General features: G+C 42.9%; 1 protein-coding gene across 1 annotated transcript in view; it reads right to left on the reverse strand.

The window, feature by feature from the left end:
• Nucleotides 1-7,917: 7,917 nt before the first annotated feature.
• LOC143818349 (cytokine receptor-like factor 2) overlaps nucleotides 7,918-22,775 on the reverse strand; it is a 134,872-nt gene continuing 120,014 nt past the window's right edge. Inside the window, exon 6 of the mRNA XM_077299691.1 lies at nucleotides 7,918-8,597. Coding sequence (XP_077155806.1) covers nucleotides 8,352-8,597 — 246 coding nt within the window. The 3' untranslated portion in view covers nucleotides 7,918-8,351. The remainder of the gene's footprint in view (nucleotides 8,598-22,775) is intronic.

Raw genomic sequence — 22,775 nt, forward strand, 5'->3', positions numbered from 1 at the left:
GTTGTGGCTGCTTTCATTTACCTGATTGGCTGGGATCTATTTATATACCCTCCCATCTCTCCTCCTAATCACATGCTCCCGGAAGAAGAATTCAATCGAAACGCGCGTTGGGGTTCAGCAGGTCCTGTGTAACATTCCAACAGGGTAATTATGCTTTGGAGTTGATCTATTATCTTTATAACATCGCTAACCTTGGTCTTAGTATTTCAGTAGGGCATATAGTATCATTGATAAGAGATTTTCCTGGGTACCATTATACTTAGCTCCTATTTAGCCCACGAACCCTTAAGGCGCGGCTATTTAGCCAGTATCGCACTCAGCGTTTCTGAAGATAGGTTTTCAATTGGATTGATTGCTTCATACATATTTACCGACACCAATATACTATGAGTTAGGGTATACAAATCACTATGTGGTTTACCCAGAATATAGGTTCTTAGGTGATAGGAATGTTCACATGTGACCTGTTTTTGTTAGATTGGAGGCACATTTTTATCTTATGATTGGTTGTGTATGATAGCAGTAGAATTTTTATCTTTTAATACTAATAAAAAGTGTTTTTGAACTTTACATTGACGTGGCCTATCGCATTTTTTCTGTGGGAGGCTCTTATGTGTTTATGATACCTGGAATGTGTTCTTCTTATTGATTAAGGACTAATATGTATATTCACAATTAAAGAGGATGCATTGCAGGCAGGGCATGAGCACATATAGCATGGAACCATACAGGGGGATTACACTCAGCCCAACCTCATGTCTTCCCAATGTGGATTGGTAGGCAATGAGGAGGAGACCTGAGGACAGGGAGGAGGGGGATGAAGATGAGGAGGAGGAGAGCATGGTCAGTCATTCTGTTGGTGAGGACACAGAAGTCTTGCCTGTTAGCAGTCTGGCACGCATGGCTGACATTATGTTGCACTGCGTTTCACGTGACCCTCACATTATAAAAATTTTTGGTGACACTCATTACTGGTTGGTGACACTTCTAGATCCACACTACAAGGAGAACTTTCAATCTCTTCTGCCAGAGGCAGAGAGGTGTACTAAAATGTTGCAGTACCAGAGGGCCCTTGTAGCAGAATTACTTAAAAAATCCCCATGTGAGAATGCTGGCAGCAGTTGTCAGAGCTTGCTGTACAACCAAGGAGTCCAAGCGAGAGAGACAGAAGTACAATCCAGCTCATGCAGGGAAACAATGGCAAAGTTCTGGGACAGTTTTCTCAGACCCTCTCGTCGTGACAGCACAGAGGCAAGGGGTGCTTTCACAAGAAGTGCAATGTTTGGGAAGATGCTTACGGAGTACCTTGCAGATCATACAAACGTCCTCCGTGATTCCTCTGTGCCTTTTAATTATTGGGTATCCAAGGTGGACATGTGGCATGAACTGGCTCTCTAAGTCTTGGAGGTCCTGGCCTGCCCTGCTGCTAGCGTTCTGTCAGAGCAAGTTTTTAGTGCCTCTGGTGAAATTATAACAATAAGTGCATCCGCCTGTCAACTGAAAATGTTGACAAGCTGACTCTTGTAAAACTGAACAAGGGCTGGATTGGGCAAGACTTCTGTACACCACCAAGTGAAAGCAGCAAAACATAACCTCTAATACATTGTCTTTTTTGTGGAGGTGTATTGTCATGCACCTCTTCTCAACCACACATGGGTATCCACTTCCTGATTTTGTCTGCTTGGTGTTATCCTTCTCCTTATCCTCATCATCCACAACCAGTTGTCACGCTCACGCCCTGACTGGAAGGCGTGAGCTCGGGGGGGTTGTGGCCCCACTGTGCCACAAACCAGACTACCCTGGAAGGGGCGTGACTATGACAGCTGCCTGGGTTTTCACTGGAGCCTCTGATGGTGAGGTCAGGCTTGTGCAGCAGGCAGCTGCCAGGTGCTACTCCAGGGTGGTGTCTGGCTGTGGCTGCTGATCCCACTTGGGAGACAGGAACACCAGGATTGGTGCAGGCATCAGGCAGGACTGGCAGAAGAGCACGGCTGAAACTCAGTCGAGTAGGCTGGCACAGCTGTGACACAGGTCTGGCAGAGACATGGCAGAGAACACAGGGCTGGCAGAGACACTGCAGAGAACACAGGGCTGGCAGAGACACTGCAGAGAACACAGGGCTGATTGATGTGGTTTATGAAGGAACAGGTAAGGACCTGTTCACACTGGAGGTGCAGGTACGGATATGTGGTATGGGGGAACAGGTAGGGACCTGTTCACACAGGAGGTGCAGGTACAGATATGTAGTATGGAGGAACAGGTAGGGACCTGTTCACACAGGAGGAGCAGGAAAGGAAACAAGCAGAAAGGAATGAGGTATGAAGGAACAGGTTGGGACCTGTTCACACAGGAGATGCAGGTACGGAAACAAGCCAGAAGGAAAGGAGAAAGAAGGAACAGGTTGGGACCTGTTCAGACTGGAAGAGAACCACAAGGCTGCGGATAGGACTAGTAGAGCAGCAAGAGATAGTGTAGCAACAGAAGCTAAGCAGAGCGGAACCACAAGGAATGCAGAGAGGAGCTGCAGCAAGAGATTACAGCAGCTGCAGAAGCTAAGCAGAGTAGAGAGGAGCAGAACCGCAGGAGTATGGAGCAGAGGTAAAGTCACAAAGGTACAAAGCAGGCAGAGCCGCAAGAGTGCGGTGTATAAGCAGACTGAGAACACGAGGAAAGACACAGCAGGGAAGGAAGCCACAGACAAGGAGACCGAGATAAGACTTAGTTCAGACAAGGAAATGGAACAAGACAAGAAACAAGGACAAAGACACAGAGACCAGGATATTCTGCCTCCTGGAGGGCGGACAACAAGACCACGGCAATAGCACAGAGAAAAGCCTCCAGAGAGGGAGTAACACAGAGCAAGGCCTGGCAAACTCAGAAGCTAAACACTAACTGAGCTAACACATTGCACAGGCCCAGACCACTGGGTGGAGCTGCACTATATACTGGAGGCCTCCAGGCAATTGGTCAGGAACAGATTAGACAGATGCACCTGATTCCTATAAGAACCAGAGAGTTCAGGCGCCGCCCCCCTATACACACAGCCATGAAGCATGCAGAGAGCAGAGACACAGAACATAGAGCTGGCATGAAACAGAAACCACATCATGACCTGGAGCAGTGGGTAAGATAGTGTGAGAGATAAGAGGCCATGCCGTGATGCCAGCAGAGTTGTTACACCAGTACAACACCAGGGTGAACGTATTCCGTGATGCAAAAGTCACTCAATTTTTGTGCAAGGGTGTTTTTATGATGCCCGTTACTAATTAGAAACCAAAATAAACTCCCCCATGGGGAGCTGTCATCAAAATGAGATGTATGTTTATTTTTACCATTTATTCTTATATTTTCCAGTTTTAATATCTCTGGACCATTCTTTTATGACCTAGGGTACACCTCTACAATCTGAAAATATTGAAATTCTATTATATTAAATTTTTATTTATATCACTGTCTCTGAGCTGTTGCTAGGGGCAAAGATATCTTGTTGGACACATTCTGGCATCATATATATGAACCTGTGTTCGCCCCTCCCTTTTGTTATTTACTTTCATAGGTGGATTCACATCCTTTATTTATTTGTTTGATTTCAGTATGATTTATCTTTATGTCTCCTCATTCTCCTCCACTAGATCACAAGGTTTAACGTGTGCTTTGCTGCTACAGGCAGTCCAATTTTTGGCAAGGGTGTCTATGATGCCCAAAGTATATTTTAAAAAAATGTATCCCCCTTAGCGAAATGTTTGTCAGCCCATGCACTGCGTGTACAGGCATTACAAATCTAGGAGACACACTCCTTTACATTGGTCCTAGTTTTGAATGAGGTCTGCAGCAATGTCTCCTCATTCTCCACCACTAGATCACCAGGCTTAGCGTCTTCTGTGCTGCTACAGGCAGTCCAATTTTTGGCAAGGCTATCTATGATGCCCATAGTATATTTTTTAAAAATGTATCAGCCTTGGGGAAATGTTTGTCAGCCCATGCCCTGCGTATATGGGCATTACAAGTCTAGGAGACACACTCCTTTACATTGGGCCTTGTTTTGAATGAGGCCTTCCCCCACATCTCATAATTGTCTGTAACTAAAACACCATGGTGACCTTGTATGCTGCTAGAGCCATTCCATTTTTGTGCAAGGGTGTTTTTATGATGCTCGTAACCAATTTGAAACCAAAACAAATGTTACTCCCCCAGGGTGAAATGTCGTATAAATGAGATGTACGTATATTCTTCCCATTTATTTGCATATTGTCCATTTTTCATATCTCTAGACCATCCTCTAATGAGCTACTGTATACCTCTACAATAGAAAAATATTGAAATACTATTATATTATATTTTTATTTATATCTCTATCTCTGAGCTGTTGCTAGGGAAAAACATATCTCATAGATTTCCTTTTTTTTATTTCTTTGATTTCAGTATTATTTATCATTATGTCTCCTCATTCTCTGCCACTAGATCGCCAGGGTCAACGTGCTCTGTGCTGCTACAGACAGTCCAATTTTTGCCAAGGGTATCTAGGATGCCCATAAAATATTTTTTTTAAATGTATCCCCCTTGGGGAAATGTTTGTCAGCCCATGCACTTAGTGTATGGGCATTACGAGTCTAGGAGACCCGCTCCTTGGTAATGGGAATTTTTTTTTTATGAGGCCTTCCTCCATGATTCTGCCAAGGGGGGGATTGTGTTGCATGCAAATTTGGGTCAAGGTGGCCCTTGCATTCAATGCATGAGGAAACAGTATGGCAGGACCAACTGAAGAATGTGAAGTGGGTTTTCCTGTGGCCATCCAGTACCTGGGTTCAAAGGCTTATTGGGGTGCATATGACTTGGTAGCAGGGCAGGCCTTGCAGTTAATACATAAGAAAACAGTATGCAGGACCAACTGAATAATGTGAAGTGTATATTTTCCTGTGTCCATCCAGTACCTGGATTCAAAGGCTTATTGGGGTGCATATGACTTGATAGCATGGCAGGCCTTGCATTCAATGCAACTTTTTTCAGGAGGCCCTCCTATACCTCTTGTGAAAGGGGTATTGGGGTGCATGGTAATTCTTGGCAGCCCAGCTACTCACTGCATAGGCAATAACAGCATAGAAGACCCAATGTTTAATAATGTCCCTTTAAGAATATTAATGCCGCCTGATGCCCCTCTAAAAATAGGCTTTGTGACTTTAAGAGTCACTCCTTCAGAAATGAAGCAAGATGTGTCTCCTTATGTGTCACAACCAGCTAGGGTTGTTAAATGTTACAATGACATTTCCCAGTGAATGCATTTGTATGGGTTGAAAGTAATGTTAAAGCTGAAAAACACATAAAAAATGCTGCGTGTGAACATAGCCCAAGTGGTGGAGGAACATTTTGGTCTGGGGTTAATTATTTTGCCTTACATACAAGTCATTACCCTGGAAAGCATGTAACTTAACATATTTCCCAGCAAAATCCATTTAGGTTTTGTTTTTTTGTTTTTGTATGTTTTTTGGTGCACCTGCAAAAATGGCATGAAACTCTGACAACATTGCTTATAGCTGTGACTTAGGAGTCAGAAATGCTTCCAGGGGCGATCCCCATGATGTTTCTGTATCATTTGAGCAGTGTTTCCATCATTTTCTGATGTTTTTAGACATTAAAAGGACCCCCAGGGGGGATCGCGGTAAAAATACTCAGGTTTCCCATAGACTTACATTGGGCTCGTTGCTCGGCTCGAGTACCCGAGTATTCCAATTTGCTTGACACGAGCAATGAGCACCCGAGCATTTTAGTGCTTGCTCATCACTACTAGCTAGCTACACTATCTGACTGATATACAACCGCCTAGCTAGCTAGCTCAAATTTTGCTGCTAACAGTGCCAGTGTCAGAAGCAGCCTCTCTGTGCTGCAAAGGTGTCAAAATGGAGCTAAAACTAGATGTCCGCTCTTTATATAGAGAGGGACATGTGATTTCAGCAGCCAATGACACGAGCCGTGGTGTCAGGACATTGTGGATGTTTCCTTGCCCTGATTGGCTAGCTGCAATGTGCACACATAAAGTTAGGGGGAAAAAAAAGTTTACAAGAATGCCACGCCTCTGAGCTCTGCAAACCCCCTCCCCTTATCAAACACATGCAAAATGCTCATGATACACCACCATTATTGTTGCAAAAGTGATGAAAATACTTTTGTGGCAATGCAAACATTTTCCCGCACTTATTACCGAATGTTACCGATTTTTACCAGTTTTGTATAATTTTGCTTGTGTTTCAGATCACGAATCCTAATGTGCCATATTCGTGATGAATTTATGGTTTATGATCGTTTTCGGAACAAATTCGCTCATCACTAATTGCAAGTCTATTTAGCCAGGCCGATGATCAGGACAAGTGTTCCTATGAATGCTTGTTGCCCCAATTATTGACTTGTCTAAATGGGCCATTCAAGTATGTGAGGACTAGAAAATAATACAGATAATAACATTTTATGCAATTAAAAAAATATTTAAACACATGGACTACACTGAGCCACCAATGCAATTATGGGAATACTCCCTTAAGATAAATAAAAAAAATAAAGACTTGTTCTAAGGATGCCAGATATTTTCTGTATAATTATTCGTACTTTTTGGGAGAAAAAGCAAATATTCCCATCTTACATAGACTGAATGTCAGGGAAACCTTGAATAATTCCTTTTACCTAAAGAGTTTATATGTAGGGTTTTGGTATGCTGTGATTTCCACTGAAACCCCAATTTAGGAACATATCTGTTACTAAAACTCATTAAAGTCAATCAAACATCTTGCCTTCTTTAGGGTATGTGCACACGTCCGGATTTCTTGCAGAAATTTCCTGAAGAAAACCGGAAATTTTCTGCAAGAAATCCGCATTTTTTTTTTTTGCGTTTTTTTTTTTTGCGGTTTTTTTAGCATTCTGCAAGCGTAATTAGCTTGCAGAATGCTAAAGTTTTCCAAGCGATCTGTAGCATCGCTTGGAAAACTGACTGACAAGTTGGTCACACTTGTCAAACATACTGTTTGACAAGTGTGACCAACTTTTTACTATAGATGCTGCTTATGCAGCATCTATAGTAAAAGATATAATGTTTAAAAATAATAAAAAAAATTAAAAAATGGTTATACTCACCCTCTGCAGACAGCCAATCTCCTCAGCGGCGTCCGTTCCTATAGATGCCGGTGTGGTTCAGGACCTTCGATGACGTCGTGGCTTGTGATTGGTCGCGTGAGTCACATGAGCGGTCACGCGACCAATCACAAGACAGCGACATCATCACAGGTCCTGAACCACACCATCTATAGGAACGGAAGAGAAAGCATGCACCGGAGAGGCGGGAACACTTCGGGGGCCATCAGAGGGTGAGTATATCACTATTTTTTATTTTAATTCTTTTTTTTTTACCAATTATATGGTGCCCAGTCCGTGGAGGAGAGTCTCCTCTCCTCCACCCTGGGTACCAACCGCACATAATCTGCTTACTTCCCGCATGGTGGGCACAGCCCCGTGTGGGAAGTAAGCAGATCAATGCACTCCTAGGTGTGCGGAATCCCCACAATTCCGCATTTTTAATGAACATGTTGCTTTTTTTTCCGCGATGCGATTTTTTCGCGGAAAAAAATGGAACATTTGCACAAAAAATGTGCAATACCCTGTAAATAATAGGAGGCATATGTTAGCGTTTTTTTCGCGTTTTTATCACGTTTTTATAGCGAAAAAATGCGAAAAAAACGCAAAAAATCCTGAACGTGTGCACATGGCCTTATTCTTATTTGATCACAAAAATGGCATTTCGTAATCTATTGAAAACAAATGTTTCTGTTAATAAGCACAAAGCAAACACATAGCAAATGTTAAAAAATATATTGAAAATATGGCAGCAATAAATTCAATCTAGTCAGATAATGTGAAGCATTCTCGTGACTGCATGTTAACAGAACATTCTAGTTATTAAATGTAGCACAATGTTCCTGAATCTCTTTGATGAGGAGCAGATCATTATGAGATGTTGAAAAACAGGTTTTAATGTACATTTTGCTATACTGTATATATATTTATTTGCAGAATTAAATTGTAGAGTTTCACTATTGGTTTGATTTCACATTCTTCTGCTTGGATGTCCATCTAAACACTAATTTTCAAAGAATTACATTGCATCCATTGGAATAAATGTAATAATCGTAATAAATAAATAATCTCAAGACCTTCGGAGTCAATCGCACCAGATCCATAGGGCATGTCCATCCTTTTAGCTCATCATGTTTCATAGCATGCTGTATATAATAATGCATTGTCTGGAACATGCAACAGTTTCAATATTTCCTCAAAATGAAGTAATATATCTAAACCAAATAACCAGTTTACTATAGCATTACATACATGCTTTCATTCAATGTAAAGTTTATATTCGCTGTGCAAAGATTCGAAGCTTCCTCCTGTAGAGATACAGGTGTAACATTGTCCTCTTGTTCCTCGATAACAGGTTGATATACTGGTATGACAAACTTATTTTCCATTAGATATGTTGATATTGGCTCATTGTTCTGCTCATCCATGACACAATCTACAACTTCTTGATGAGGGTCGCTGGCTGCTGTCTTCACCCATTCCTATTCACAAATAAGAAAAAAAAACAAATAAAAGAATGGCCAATTATGGGAGCCAGTGTTGAAATTATTTGTTACCATTCTATATTATGCATTGTGTTCTCAACTATTTTAAATCCCAACCATATTACAGGGGTTTTTGAAGTATAATTTAGTAGTTTAAAGGCTTTCACTGTGCAAAATAAGCCTTACTTATCCCGTGCAGCTCCAGTGCTGATTTAACACAACTGCTCCCAGTATTTTTTACAGGACTATAGCATTCATGGCTAATCATGATGTCACTGCTGTAGAAATGAGAACAAAGACTTGGTCCTATTCCAGAATACATATAATTTTCAGCATTGCTTGACAAGCTCCGTTCTGCAGCTTCTGTGAACGATGTTCCACAGACTATTCATACTCAGTACGCCTATTATTTTAACTTACTCGAAAGGGCATTAATTACAATCTTGATGTTTCCCACTCATGCTTGTCTTGGCGTTGGATTCCAGAAGTGGTTCACCAGCATATAACACAAGTATATTAAAGAACAGAGTGTACAGAATTGAGGTGTGTAAAATAACTACCTTCATCTCTATCAAGGATATCTTAATGTCTATGTGGTAAGTTAGAAATAATACATAGATAACATTCTACGGACTGATGCATTTATTTTCCTTCATGTTAGAGAGGTACCTGTAAGATTTCCTTTTCTCTCAAAACAGTGTTTGTACAAAGTGTGTGATTTTATTGTATTTTAGTGTATGTATAAATATGTGGAACTGCGTAGAATTTTATAGGCACTAATGTGTGTGGTTAATGTAATGTATTGCCAGTAATGTATAATGCAATGTATGTATAGTATATAGGGAAAGTACAGGATTCAATTTAGAGCAACAGGTAAAGGATAGGGTTCATAGTTTAGATTTGGAATAGGAAAGATTTAGTTGTGGGTACATTAGATAAAGGAAGTGGGTTTACAAGTTAATATACAGTTAAATTGTTGGGACCAGCCCAGCCAAGGAAGGGGAATAGGTCAGTTAAGAAAGGAAGCACTTCCCGGTTAGTGCAGTGAGTCTAGAGTTGGAGGTTAGATTTAAGATAGATAAAGAGCTAGCAGGCATTCAAGGCCAGCTTGCTGGAGGGCACTAGAAGTACAGACTATTTGGCAGTATAAGAAAATCAGCAACTGTCTTCAGCAGACATTTCTGTAATGGCTGGGACCTATGGCCCGAACTAGACACTGAGAAGGGTGCCTTATTCTTTTCCAACAAGTGGAAGCCAGATGGGGAAACAAATGAGGTAAACGGCACTGGACTGGTGAAGCCGGACAGATTATCCCAGGCAGGGATGCCAGTGAGGAAAAGGGATAGTTCAGGCAGAGCTAAAGCCCCTCAACCATAACTACAGCCCTGTGCACCTTACATACAATAGGCCTAACATATAATTGTCTCAGGCTCAATTAAAAGTGTATTGTAACTAGAGAGCCATTTGTTGAAAAATCTTTAGATGTTTAATTCTGGCACTTAGCCTCACTCTGCCCACTTGTCCTGTGGCAAGTGGAATAATGTTTGTTTGGCTGATGTCACCTTTGTATTGTCAGGTGACATCAAACCCACATGATAGTAATGGAGAGACGTCTAGAAGATGCCCCCATTACTAACCCCATAGGAAGTTTGGAAATAAGTGCACCGCATGAATAAAATCCTTAATTTGAAATAAAAATCATCACCCTGCTTTACACATTTTTTTAAAAATAAAAACAAAATTATACACACCTTACGCCTATTCTATTGAAGTCCTTATCCCCTATAAAACAACAGAAAATAATAACAAAAATACTCACCTTACGCCTAATCCACCAATGCCCAAGTCCCCTGTAAAAAAAGAAAAATAATAAACAACCATATCTTTCACCTTTCCGATGAGAAGATAATCCATGCTGTCACATGGCGATCAGGATGATTTGAATAGTGGTCACATCAGTGATGCAACCACTATCCCTGCCAGCCACAATACACTGACAGGAGTGTCATAGCTGAAATCCGTTGACCTCACTTATGGCACCGCTGTGTGAGAACTTTCTCATGCAGTGAGTGGTGCCATAAGTGTATACTATACTGTATATTGTTATGAATTTTTGCACAATGCACTGGCACTTTCTGAGCTGACTATCGGATTTACATTCTTCTCATATTAGATGCTGAATGCCTGTTGGGTACTGCCGTGCCACCTTTTTTGGTGAATCTTTGTCATTGCCCTGTTATCTCCAGCATGTTTTTATACTTTGTATTGCTACTATGTTTGAATAAAGTAAATATTTTTAAATAAAACTTGGTTCTTTTGGTGCCCTCTCTCTTTATAGGATTTCTCAATCTTTTGTGCACTGAAATGGTGATTTACATCTTGGCACCCCTGAACTTATATTTGAGGTGTTTTTGTGGTCTGGTGTATATTATATGACTACATGGTAGCAGATTTAAAGCAAGACCACATTAAATGCAAACTGTACCTGAAGCTTGGTGGTCTTGCTTTTAATACATTTAGGAGGCCGTAATGGCACAGCAAATATAAAAAACGTAGAGTAGGACTGCCCCATTATGAGAATGCCGTGAAGTGGCGGGGTGGCTCAAAGAATTGATCAATTGTTTACTAAATGTCTCATTTTGAAATACAGTTAGAAATCAATATGAGCATATGCACTTTATGTATTGCGTTCTGACCATAAGCAGCGCTGGCTTCTCCCCCTCTTTTATTTTCATATTGGTTTGTGGTTGACCACCACTGTTGCCGTGCGCACTGGGTTATGAACGCCATTCCTTCTGTCTTTTTTGTGACTGACCTAGGCTGCTGTACACACATACAGCAGCCCTGCCCTGCCCTAGGTTTTGTTTGATTGTGCACCTATGTCCAAGCCTGTCTCACCCTTCATCTGTGGTGCTGGTTAGGCAGTGTGGATGTTGTATCTGAAATGTCTATGTCCAGACCTGGTCAACCTTTATCTGTGCTTGCCCTTTCTGGCGCCATGGGAGTGATTCAGAAAAGCTTCAGGTACAGTTTGCATTCAATGTGGTCTTGCTTTTAATACATTTAGGAGACCGTAATGGCACAGCGAATATAAAAAACGTAGAGTAGGACTGCCCCATTATGAGAATGCCGTGACGTGGCTGCTCAAAGAATTGATCAATTGTTTGCTAAATGTTTCATTTTGAAATACAGTTAGAAATCAGTATGTGCATATGTACTTTATGTATTTAGCGTTCTGACCATAAGCAGCGCTGGCTTCTCCCCCTCTTTTATTATGTTAACCACTTTAGTGAACACCGTAAAAAAAAAAGGGGCAAACTACGCTTTTTCATCGTACCGCTGAAAAAAAGTAGAACAAAGCACGATCAAAAAGATGAATGTAAATAAAAATGGTATCTGAAAACATCATCTTGTCCTGCAAAAAGCAAGCCAACACACAGCTTCATCAGTGGAAAAATTTAAAATTCACAGCTCTCAGCATACGGCGATGCAATAATAATAATTTTTTCTATAAAAGTTTTTATTATGTAAAATCAAAAAAACATAAAAAAGACATAAATGTGGTATCCCTGTAATTGTACTTACCCAAAGAATAAAGCTGCCTTATCACTTTTACCACATGCAAAAAAGCATAAATCCCCCTCATAAAAAAAAATCCTAAATTGCTGGGTATTGATCATTCTGCCTCACAAAAATCAGAATAGACAGTGATAAAAAAAAGTCATGTGCCCGAAAATAGCACCAATAAAAACATTGACTCAAAAACAAGCCCTCACATAACTCTGTTAGCCGAAATATGGAAAAATTATAGCTCTCAAAATATGACGATGCAAAAACAGGATTTTTTGGCTACTCACCGTAAAATCTGTTTCTCGGAGCCTTCATTGGGGGACCCAGGAAACCATGGATATATGCTGCTGCCACTAGGAGGCTGACACTATGCACAAAAAAAGTTAGCTTCTTTTCTTCAGTGTACACCCCACTGACCGGCACAAGGATATTCAGTTACTGAGAAAGCAGTAGGAGAATCAACAAATAAAAGAGAAAGAAAAACAAAACAAACACAAACTGTAACAATATAATACAGTAAACAGAGCTGTTAAACTTGGGAGGGTGCTATGTCCCCCAATGAAGGCTCCGAGAAACTGATTTTATGGTGAGTAGCCAAAAAATCCTGTTTTCTCTATCGCTTCATTGGGGGATACAGGAAACCATGGGACATTCCAAAGCAGTCCCTAAGGTTGGGGAACAGCAGAAAAACTCCATTCAGGTCATAGAACTCAGCACTGCCACCTGCAAAGTCTTTCTTCCTAAACTGGCATTCGCCGAAGTGAAGGCATGGACCCTGAAAATGTGCGAACATGTTGATGGAGGACCTATTATCACTCTGCAGAGCTGCAGGGCAGAGGTCCTATGAGTACCGCCAGGAGGCACCACTGCCCTGGTAGAGTGTGCCTTAAACCCAGGAAAAGGTGCTCTGCTCTGACCTGGTAAACCTCCAATTGCTGTCCGTAAGGTGAGCAATCGTTTACCTGGATGCTGGAGGACCTCTATACGCACGAGTCCGTGTTCCGAAAAGGCAGGGTGGCGGCCTTAGCTGGATAGACGCACGTCGCCCTGACCCGGTAACCTGATGAGAGAATGCTATGAAGGATGAGTCCGAGCTGAACGAAAAGGAGGGAAAACAAGAATGACGGGTAGAGGCCTGATGAGAATGTTTAAGAGGCCCGGGAAGAGTACTCAATGTGTGATTCGCCGAACTTACAAAAACTACTGTCACAGCTTCAGCGAAGACTCTGGGAGTGGTTGAGAGCCTGAAAGGGAAGGAGACAAATTGAAAAAGGACCTGCCTGTCGCAAAACGCATGAAACTCTGATGCCCTGAAGACATAAGGACATGGATAAAGGCTTCAATAGAACCAAAAAGACACCTGCGGTTCCCAGGAAGTAATTACAGAACAAAGAGACTCTATCCTGAGAAGACAAAGACGGGCTCCTCCATTCAGTAATCTTCGATCCATGATGAGTCACGTGGAGGAAAATCTACCAGGACTGTTTCTGGGGGATCTACCCCTCGCGTCATGGAAATGCCTGTAGGAGGATTTAAAGGAAACCTTTTTCCTATCCTGGTGAGTCCGTGGCTTCTCTTGGTGGGACAACTCCTCCATTGAAGGGAAACATTGGAAGTATCAAAAATTACTTGATGAAGGAGAACGGCAAAGCTTTGCCTGAGGAAATAGAGAACTCGTCCCTCCGGTCGCCTCCTTAATATTTTGGTCCAACTTGGAGCCAAACAGATGAGAACCCTGCAAAGGTAAGGGGCTTCTTTGAAAGGATAAGTCTGCTTGCCATGCTTTAAGCCAAATGGTCCTCCGGATGGCCACTATATTGCTGGATGCCTAAGCCGCACATGCAGCAGAGTCCAGGGAGGAGGATACCATGTATTTCCTGCATGAGCAATTTGGTCAGTGAGGTCAGCCAATTCCTCCAGTCGGGCTCCAGAAAGAATGCCCTGATGGAGCTGATTAGCCCATACTGTTATGGACTTTGCCACCCAGGTGGAGGCAAAGGCAAGGCACAATGAATAGGTAGCCGCTTCAAAAGCTGACCTTGCAAAGGACTCTATGAGTCTGTCATTGGTGTCCTTGAGAGATGTTCCATCCAGAAGAGGGAGGACTGTATTGGTGGATAGTCTGGAAACTGGAGGGTCCACAGTCGGAGAAGTGGTCCAGTTAGCAGTGAGCTCAGGAGAGAAGGGATATAGGATGCCAAGGCACTTCCCTCTGTGAAAGTGGCTGGTCGAGTTTTCCCATTCCCTGGAAAGTACCTCATCAAATTCTCTATGAGGGGCAAAGACCTTAGGAGCTGGTCTCAACCGTCTAAAAGAAACCGCCTGTTCTGCGGGTTCCATAGCGGTATCCTTAATATTAAAGGTCTGGTTGACTGCCACAATGAGGCTCTGGACCTTGTCTCTTCTATTAGAGGCCAGGTGAGAGTCAGGGTCTGAGTAATTTTCGGACAGTACATCCGAAACTGCCATGGCAGACTCCACTGAAGAGGACCAAAAAAAATGTACATTGGCAGAGAGGGAGCAGGAGGAAGGACTAGAATGATGCTCCTGCCTAGATCTACTATGGCCCCTGAAGGTAGGCACCACCGGAGACTCCTGCGATCCGTTAGTAACAGCGGAGGTAGGAAGGGAAAATTTGTCAAGGACGGACACCAGGGACTGCGAAACCATGGTGAGGTTCATGACTGACTGCGACAGAGAGGTAGCCCACACTGGTATGGGAGCACCACTCTCTCCTGGGGCAGTAGGGGACTCCTGGGTAGCAGGCACAGGGGGCTGCTGCAGTCCTGACAGAGAGGAGAGGACTGGCCTGAAGGGAGATTACATTTACAGCAAGTACAAACAAAGTGTCTGACAAGAGAAGAGGATGAATAAGAAGAGGCATAAGGCTAGAGCGCTCTCCTTTAGGATTAGGCATGATGAGAAGCAGACCCACTAATAGGTGACAGAAGGTTAGGAGACAAAGGAGATTGCAAAGGAGAGTGTCAGTCTGCAGATCAGAGCTACTCACAGGAAGATGCAGGTCCTTCAGCACTGTAGGGGGCTCCAGGAGACAACCAGGAATGCCAGATAATTGTGGAGGAGATCAGAGAGTCCCCTGCAGAGATGCCACCTTCCAGGACAGGTTGTTGGTAAATAGCAACTGCAGGGAGGAAGAGGAGGACCCACAGAGAGAAAGTGAGCGCAGAAGGAGAGAAGACGGGGCTTTACTTCAAAAGCCCGCTCAGCGTGGCCAAAAAAGGGTGGAGCTACTGCCGGAAAGTGGGCAGAGCTACCACTGGAAAGTGGGCGGAGCTATCCGCCGAGAACAAGAGGAGGGAGAGTGACAGCGACGCTCGGGAACCCTGCATGTTCAAGGTGAAGGGGTGGAGCTAACTGCCAGAAATAGGCTGGAGAGGGTGTGCTATCGACAGGTGGGAATAAAGCCAGCCCGAAAAGTCTGAGAAGGGGTGGAGCTAACTGCTGAAGTTAGGCCGCACTGAAGCCGGGGACTAAATTTAAAACTGAGTCCCCGGAGACAGGGGTGGGCAGCACAGAGGCTCAGACTGCCTGTCAGGTAATCTAGAATGAAGGGAAACCCAGAATGCAGGGGGAAACAGGCCCCCTATAGATGAAAAGCAGCCTATATCTAAAAAGAAGGCCCCGGTATAGAGAGACTGAATAAAAGAAGGCCCCTCTAACAATAAACGACTAAGGGGATAGGGGGTAGTAACACTCATCCATCTTCTTCTGTCATTTTCCTCAATCTTTATCATTATCTTCATCCTTCTGTTCTTTTCTTCTTCTTTATATTCTTTCTTGTTTGGATCTTTGTTATGATCCTCAGTGGTTGAGGATCACAAATTACTCCGGCTAAGTAACAAACATAGGACAAGCTCTAGGGAGGTGGCAAACTGGACTGACCGCAAATCTGAACCTATCCAAACACACTAGAAGTAGCCGGTGAATGTGCCTAAAAATCCTAGACATCTCGAGCCAGCCTGAGGAACTAACTACCCCTAGAGAGAAAGAAAAGACCTCTCTTGCCTCCAGAGAAATAATCCCCAAAGATATAGAAGCCCCCAACAGATAATAACGGTGAGGTAAGAGGAAGGCACATACACAGGGGTGAAAGCAGATTCAGCAAATGAGGCCCACTAATACTAGATAGCAGAAAATAGAAAAGGGAATCTATGCGGTCAGTAAAAAACCCTTACAAAATATCCACTCTGAGATTTCAAGAACCCCCACACCAACTAACGGTGTGGGGGGAGAAACTCAGTCCCCTAGAGCAACCAGCAAGCGAGGAAATCACATTTTAGCGAGCTGGACTAAAAACATAATGAACACTGATAATCAAAAAATGATCAAACAAAAACTTAGCTTGTCTTGGAGAGACTGGGAGCAAGGTAGACACAAGGAATCTGAAGAGCACTGAATACATTGATAGCAGGCAAGGAACTGAGTCTCCAGGTGAGCTAAATAGGAAACCAACCAAGGATAACGAACCAGCTGATGCAGCCAACCTGCAGAAAGACAACACTACACAGTACCGCTTGTGACCACTAGAGGGAGCCCAAAAATAGAATTCACAACAGATCTTCTCCCCTGACACCTCTGGGCTCCTGACAGAGAGAGAAGAAAGGGAGATGTACCCCTCCATCCAGACTTTCATCGGACGTCTGGGTCTCTTGGTAATGTGGGACATCCATGCTACTGAAAACCGACAAGCTCTGATGGGCGAGTGGGTAAGAGACAGGGGCCAGGCCCAATGTTTGGATCACCTAAACACTCTTCTGTGTTAGGGGTTAGAGTCCTGCCGGTCAGACATATGAGGATATGGGGTGGCAGTACGTGCTGTACTGTACTTATAGTCTCTACGTGGGAGTACAGTTGTGACCGTTCACACTGTATCCTTCCAGAGGTAAGGGTAGAAGATCCATCTGAAAAGAAACAACGAACACTGAGGTACATATGGGTCTAGTAAAAGGCCCGTGTCCACCTCCTACTGAAAAAATGTTTCAAAAATTGTGCTGATGTGAAGCAGACATGTGGTAAATGTTATTTATTAATTATTTTGTGTGACATAACTCTCTGACTTAAGGGCATAAGAATTTAAAAAACATAATTTTCAAAATTTTGGCCAAATTTTCAATATTTTCACAAATAAACACAAGTCATATCGAACAAATTTTACCCTTATAATGAAGTAAAATATGTCACAAAAAAAATCTCAAAACCATCGGGATCCGTTGAAGCGTTCCAGAGTTATTACCAGATACAGTGACACTCAGGGTCAGACTGGCCACTGGAGAACCGGAGTATTCTCCGGTGGGCCCAAGCACTGACACATGCTGGCATACAGGGCCAGAAGCTATCTAGGGCCCCGCTGCTCCAGGGGCCAGTGGTGTGTCGCTAATAGCGACACACCATGCAGCTGCTATGTGAGCCCCCGGTGACAGCAGAGCAGCAGCGGGTGACAGGAGGCAGAAGCTGGCTGCTGTGGCTAAAGCCTGTCCCCGCTGCTAAAGAAAGATGAATACTCACTCTTCCCCACTCCCCCATCAAACATGCCGATACAGTTAAAAGCAACAATGGAGGAGAGAGGGTCAGATGACTCTTTCTCTCCCTTCATTTCCCTCTGCCTCTGATACAGCAGGTGCGTGATGACGTCACTTCATTGTGTACCCGCTGTGTGCCGGACAGACGGCAGTGAGTGCAGCTGCTGATATCAGAGCAGAGCCGGAATCAGCATGGGAACGAGGAGGAGAGGTGAGTATTGTGTTTGTTTTATATATATATACTATAAATATCTCTCTCTCTCTCTCTCTCTCTCTATATATATATATATATATATATATATATGTGTATCAGTGAGTCCTGGTTGCATTATACTATATGAGGGGGGAAGTATTATACCTTATGAGGGCGGTAGCATTATACCCTATAAGGGGGCTGTATTATACCCTATGAGGGGGGCAGCATTATACCCTATGAGGGGGGCTGCATTATACCCTTTCAGGGGGCTGCATTACACCATATGATGGGGACTGCATGATACCCTATGAGGGGGCAGCATGTTACCCTATGAGGGGGGCTGCATTATACCCTATGAGGGGGCTGCATTATACCCTATAGGGGGGCAGCATGATATACTATGAGGGGGCAGCATGTTACCCTATGAAGGGGGCTGCATTATACCCTATGAGGGGGCAGCATGTTACCCTATGAGGGGGGCTGCATTATACCCTATGAGGGGGCTGGATTATACCCTATGAGGGGGCTACTTTATATTCTATGGGGGTTGCATAATACCTTATGAGGGGTTTGCATTATACGCTGAGGAGGCTACATTATTTTCTGTGGGGGGCTGCATTATACTATATGAGGCTGGCTGCATTATACCCTATGAGGGGGCTGCATTATATTCTATGAAGGGGGATACATTATATTCTATGAGGGGGCTGCATTATACTATATGAAGGCTGCATTATATTCTATGAGGGGGCTACATTATATATGAGGGGACTAGATTATATTCTATGAGAGGGCTGAATTATACTATATGAGGGCTGCATTATATTCTATGAGGGGGCTACATTATACTTTATGAGGGGGCTACCCCAACCCCTGTAATATCATTAAGATGTGTACTACCTTATATTATACCCTGATATTAGCGCGTTTTACAAGCACAATCGGTGGCCCTGTATTTATTTCTGTGCAGCTACATAGTGGGCCCTAAGAATGATTTTCTCTGGTGGGCCCCAAGTGCTCCAGTCCGACGTTGGTGACACTGGTCAGATTTTAAAATAGAGGCTCAGTCATTAACCTACAAAGCAGCTCGCTCCTTAAGGGGGTAAGTTAGAAAAATGTATACATATAACAAATTTTACCATAGTCAGCAAGAATTTGAAGAAATCGGTCATTTTGGGTAAATAGTTTGTGAGTTCATAAAAAGGCCAGTACATCCGTTAACATCTTGTGATGAAACTTTGTCTTGAATATGACCGTGAGAAATTCTTTATACAATAGTTCAACAGAAACTTTCCATAGATAAGCATCCATTTTGTGCATATGTGAAAGTGAATGTTATTACAAGCATAAGCATATTATTTTGATTTTATCTTATTTCTACTTCAATCCTCTAACTCTTTAAAAGTCATCTAACCCTCAGTCCCTAATTATCTCCTCCAACAATTTTACAAATGAATTATTATAACCATGGTAGAGATTTGTTATTGGCAGTGGCACAAATAAGTTTAAAGTTAGTCCGTTACTTCTTTTAGATTCTTGTTGATATCAAGTGATAAAAATGCCGTATAGTCCAGGTCCTTCTTGCTCTTTTCATTGAACTTATTGCAAGGAATTCCCTATGATACTAAAGTAGGTGCATAAAGGAAAGTAAAAGTTTGGAGCCGAAGGCGAGACAATATTTTACTGCCATTACAGAGTACCTGTCACTTGCCATAAGTATGGAATTTTTTTTAAAAAAAAAAAGGCAGACAACAGTAATGTCATTTGGGGGGTGGCACTGGTCTCCAGGGTCGAACTGTGGTGTCTGAGGCACACCAGGGGAATGGACTCCAAGGGCCCACCCTACAGCTATATGCAAATATCTGTCAGTTGTTATCCCCATTATAGTGGAGCATCGACTGTAAAACACAGGCGGCTCCTGTACATGTACTCTGCACCCCCACAACTGGAATGTATAATTACGATAGTTTACATTAATGGGGTTCTTTGGTTAAAACAAGTTATCACTGATTCATGGGCTCCACAGGATATGTGATTGCTTAGGTCCAACCATTAGAAGCTACACTGATGGGAAGAATGAGGAAGTTTTATCGTTGATAAGACACTTATCCCCATTTTAACATGGAGTGGCAGGTGGGATATCTGACCGCAGCTCCATTAATTCTCTTTGGGGCTTCTAGAAAAAACAAGTGCAGCCACTGAGGGAATGAATGGATCAGTGGTCAAGTCGGACATGCTACTCCAGTCTAATGGAGATAAAAAGTTCCACATTTTGCTGAATGGGTCCAAGTAGTCAGACCCCCACCAATCAATACGTTATTACTTATAGGATAAGTGACATTATACACAGTACCTCTATATTTGACAACATAATCAATTATGGTATGGTGCCATAAAAGAAAAGAAGCAAAAAAGGGTACAATTAAAATAGTTCATTTTTATTGATAAATAATTAAAAGTAATTTGTGGTCTGGTCACGGTGTGGCAGTATTTCTCCTTGTATGTGGTATTACAGGGGTTTTCCTGTGAAAAAAAGTAATCACCTATCCTCATTCTGTAAGTGCATCTCTGCCACTGTGTTCCAAGTATTTAATCTCTAATGGAAATAAAGAATCTTCTCCTAATTAATATCAGAGAGAACAAACGACCACCATACACAGCACAATCCCCTATACCAAGACCAGTACTACCACATACAGGGAAAAAATACCACCAAACCATGACCAGACCACATATTGCCACCGCATAGTGACCAAAAAATATGACATATTACCAGCATATAGGGACCAAATAATACCACATACAAGGAGAAATACTGCCACACCGTGACCAGACCACAAATTACCACCACATAGTGATCGAATACTACAATACTGATCATGAATACAAACCACAATACTAAAAACACTGTTATTACCACCAGTGACATTATACACAGTACCTCTATATTTGACAACATAATCAATTATGGTATGGTGCCATAAAAGAAAAAAAGTGAAAAAGGGTACAATTAAAATAGTACATTTTTATTGATAAATAATTAAAAGTGGGGTAATAATAAAAAAATAGACGTAAAGGGGGACCTCCAATTATAGGGGGAGGTTAACCAGTTTTAATAAGTACACATGGATAGTTTTGACTGTAATATAGTCATAAATAAATATACAAATATATACAGTGCACAGTAAAGAACGCTTCAAAAAGGGAAAAAGGAAATTTGGATCAAAGTGTCACGAATTTCTGAACTCCCTTAGGAGAAAGGCCAGTAGGTATGTATCCAGCAATGCAATTACCTTGCTATTTAATGCTGGGAAGTGATTACAACACTAAACAATACTGCCTTCAACAAGGAGGGGAGTGGAAAAGACACAGTCCAAGAAAAGTAAGTATGATTCATATGGTATGTTACCTGCTTTGAAGCTGGAATGAATGAAAGCGCAGAGGATCTGTGCACAAAAAGTGAATAGCTGGTGAAGCTCCCCCCACCCGCCCGACGAGCGCCGTTTCGCAGTTGCTTCTTCCAAAGGGCATGGTTAAACAGTGATCACCGGCAACATTATACACAGGACCTATGTATATAGTGTCAGTGTACAGGTAATACAGGGATCACTAGTGATATTATACACAGGAGCTTTGTATATAGTGCATAGTGTACAGGTAATGGAGTGATCATCGGTGACATTATACACAGGAACTCTGTACACAGTATATAGTGTATAGTGTGTGTGTGTACATGTAATACACTGACTCACCAGTGATGTCTGTAGTTGAAGTCCTTCATCTTCACTTTTCTTCTTCAACCAGCAGAGACCGCCATCACTTCTTCCAGCCAGGACACGTCTCTGCAAAAAAATAACACAGTCATCAATAGCTGATCGCTTCCAGAGCACTTTCCCCACTTTTTCCCTGACTTCTACACTACATCATTTGAAGAAAAAAGCGACGTAGTGCCGCCCTGTACAGTAACAGGACCCCCATTTTGCTCCCTCCATGGAAAACGGTTTCCTAAAAAGTTAAATTATATTACAGTAGTAATAATGTCCCTAATTGAACCCTAAAAAAATTATGTTTCCCGCTTGTCACTAATATAGCATGTTGCTCATTCTGGCCCTCAAACATCCCCCCCTTTATTTAATAATCTTGCCCAGCCTGGCACTCTTTATTTTATAATATGCCGCAGCCTATTCTCCTATGTCCCTTGTCCTGCCGGGCCACCAGATATCCATCCTGCCCCCCAGCTATACATACTAGCCCTCATATGTCCCTTATCCTGTCCCCATATATCTTTCCAGGACCCCATATATCCTTCTTGGTCCCTTGTCCTGGCTCCCCCTTGTATCCATCCTGCGCCCCCATGCATGCAACCTGGCCCCTCCCCATATATATCCATCCTGGCCCCTCCCAATATATATCCATTTTGGCCCCTCCCCATATATATCCATCCTGCCCCCTCATATCTGCAACCTGGATCCCCCATATATGCATCCTGGCCCGCAATAGATATGCTTCGTGGGCCCCCATATGTATGCATCCTGGTCCTTTGTCCTGCCCCCCCATAAATCCATCCTGGCTCTACCATATATATCCATCTTGGCCCCATATATCAATCCTGGACCCTTGTCCTGACCCCCATATAACCACCATGGCCCCATATGTATGCATGTTGGTCCCCCTTGTGTCTCCTTCCTGTCCCTCATATGTGTCTCCATCTTGGCCCACCATGTGGTTCCATCCTGTCTCCCCATGTGTCTCTAGCCTGGCACCCCCCTGTGTCTCCAGCCTGGCCCACCATATATCCATCCTGGCCCCCCATATATATGCATCCTGGTCCTTTGTCCTGCACCCCATAAATCCATCCTGGCTCTACCA

This window comes from Ranitomeya variabilis, chromosome 3 (assembly GCF_051348905.1).
Source record: "Ranitomeya variabilis isolate aRanVar5 chromosome 3, aRanVar5.hap1, whole genome shotgun sequence".
Taxonomy (NCBI): Eukaryota; Metazoa; Chordata; class Amphibia; order Anura; family Dendrobatidae; genus Ranitomeya; species Ranitomeya variabilis.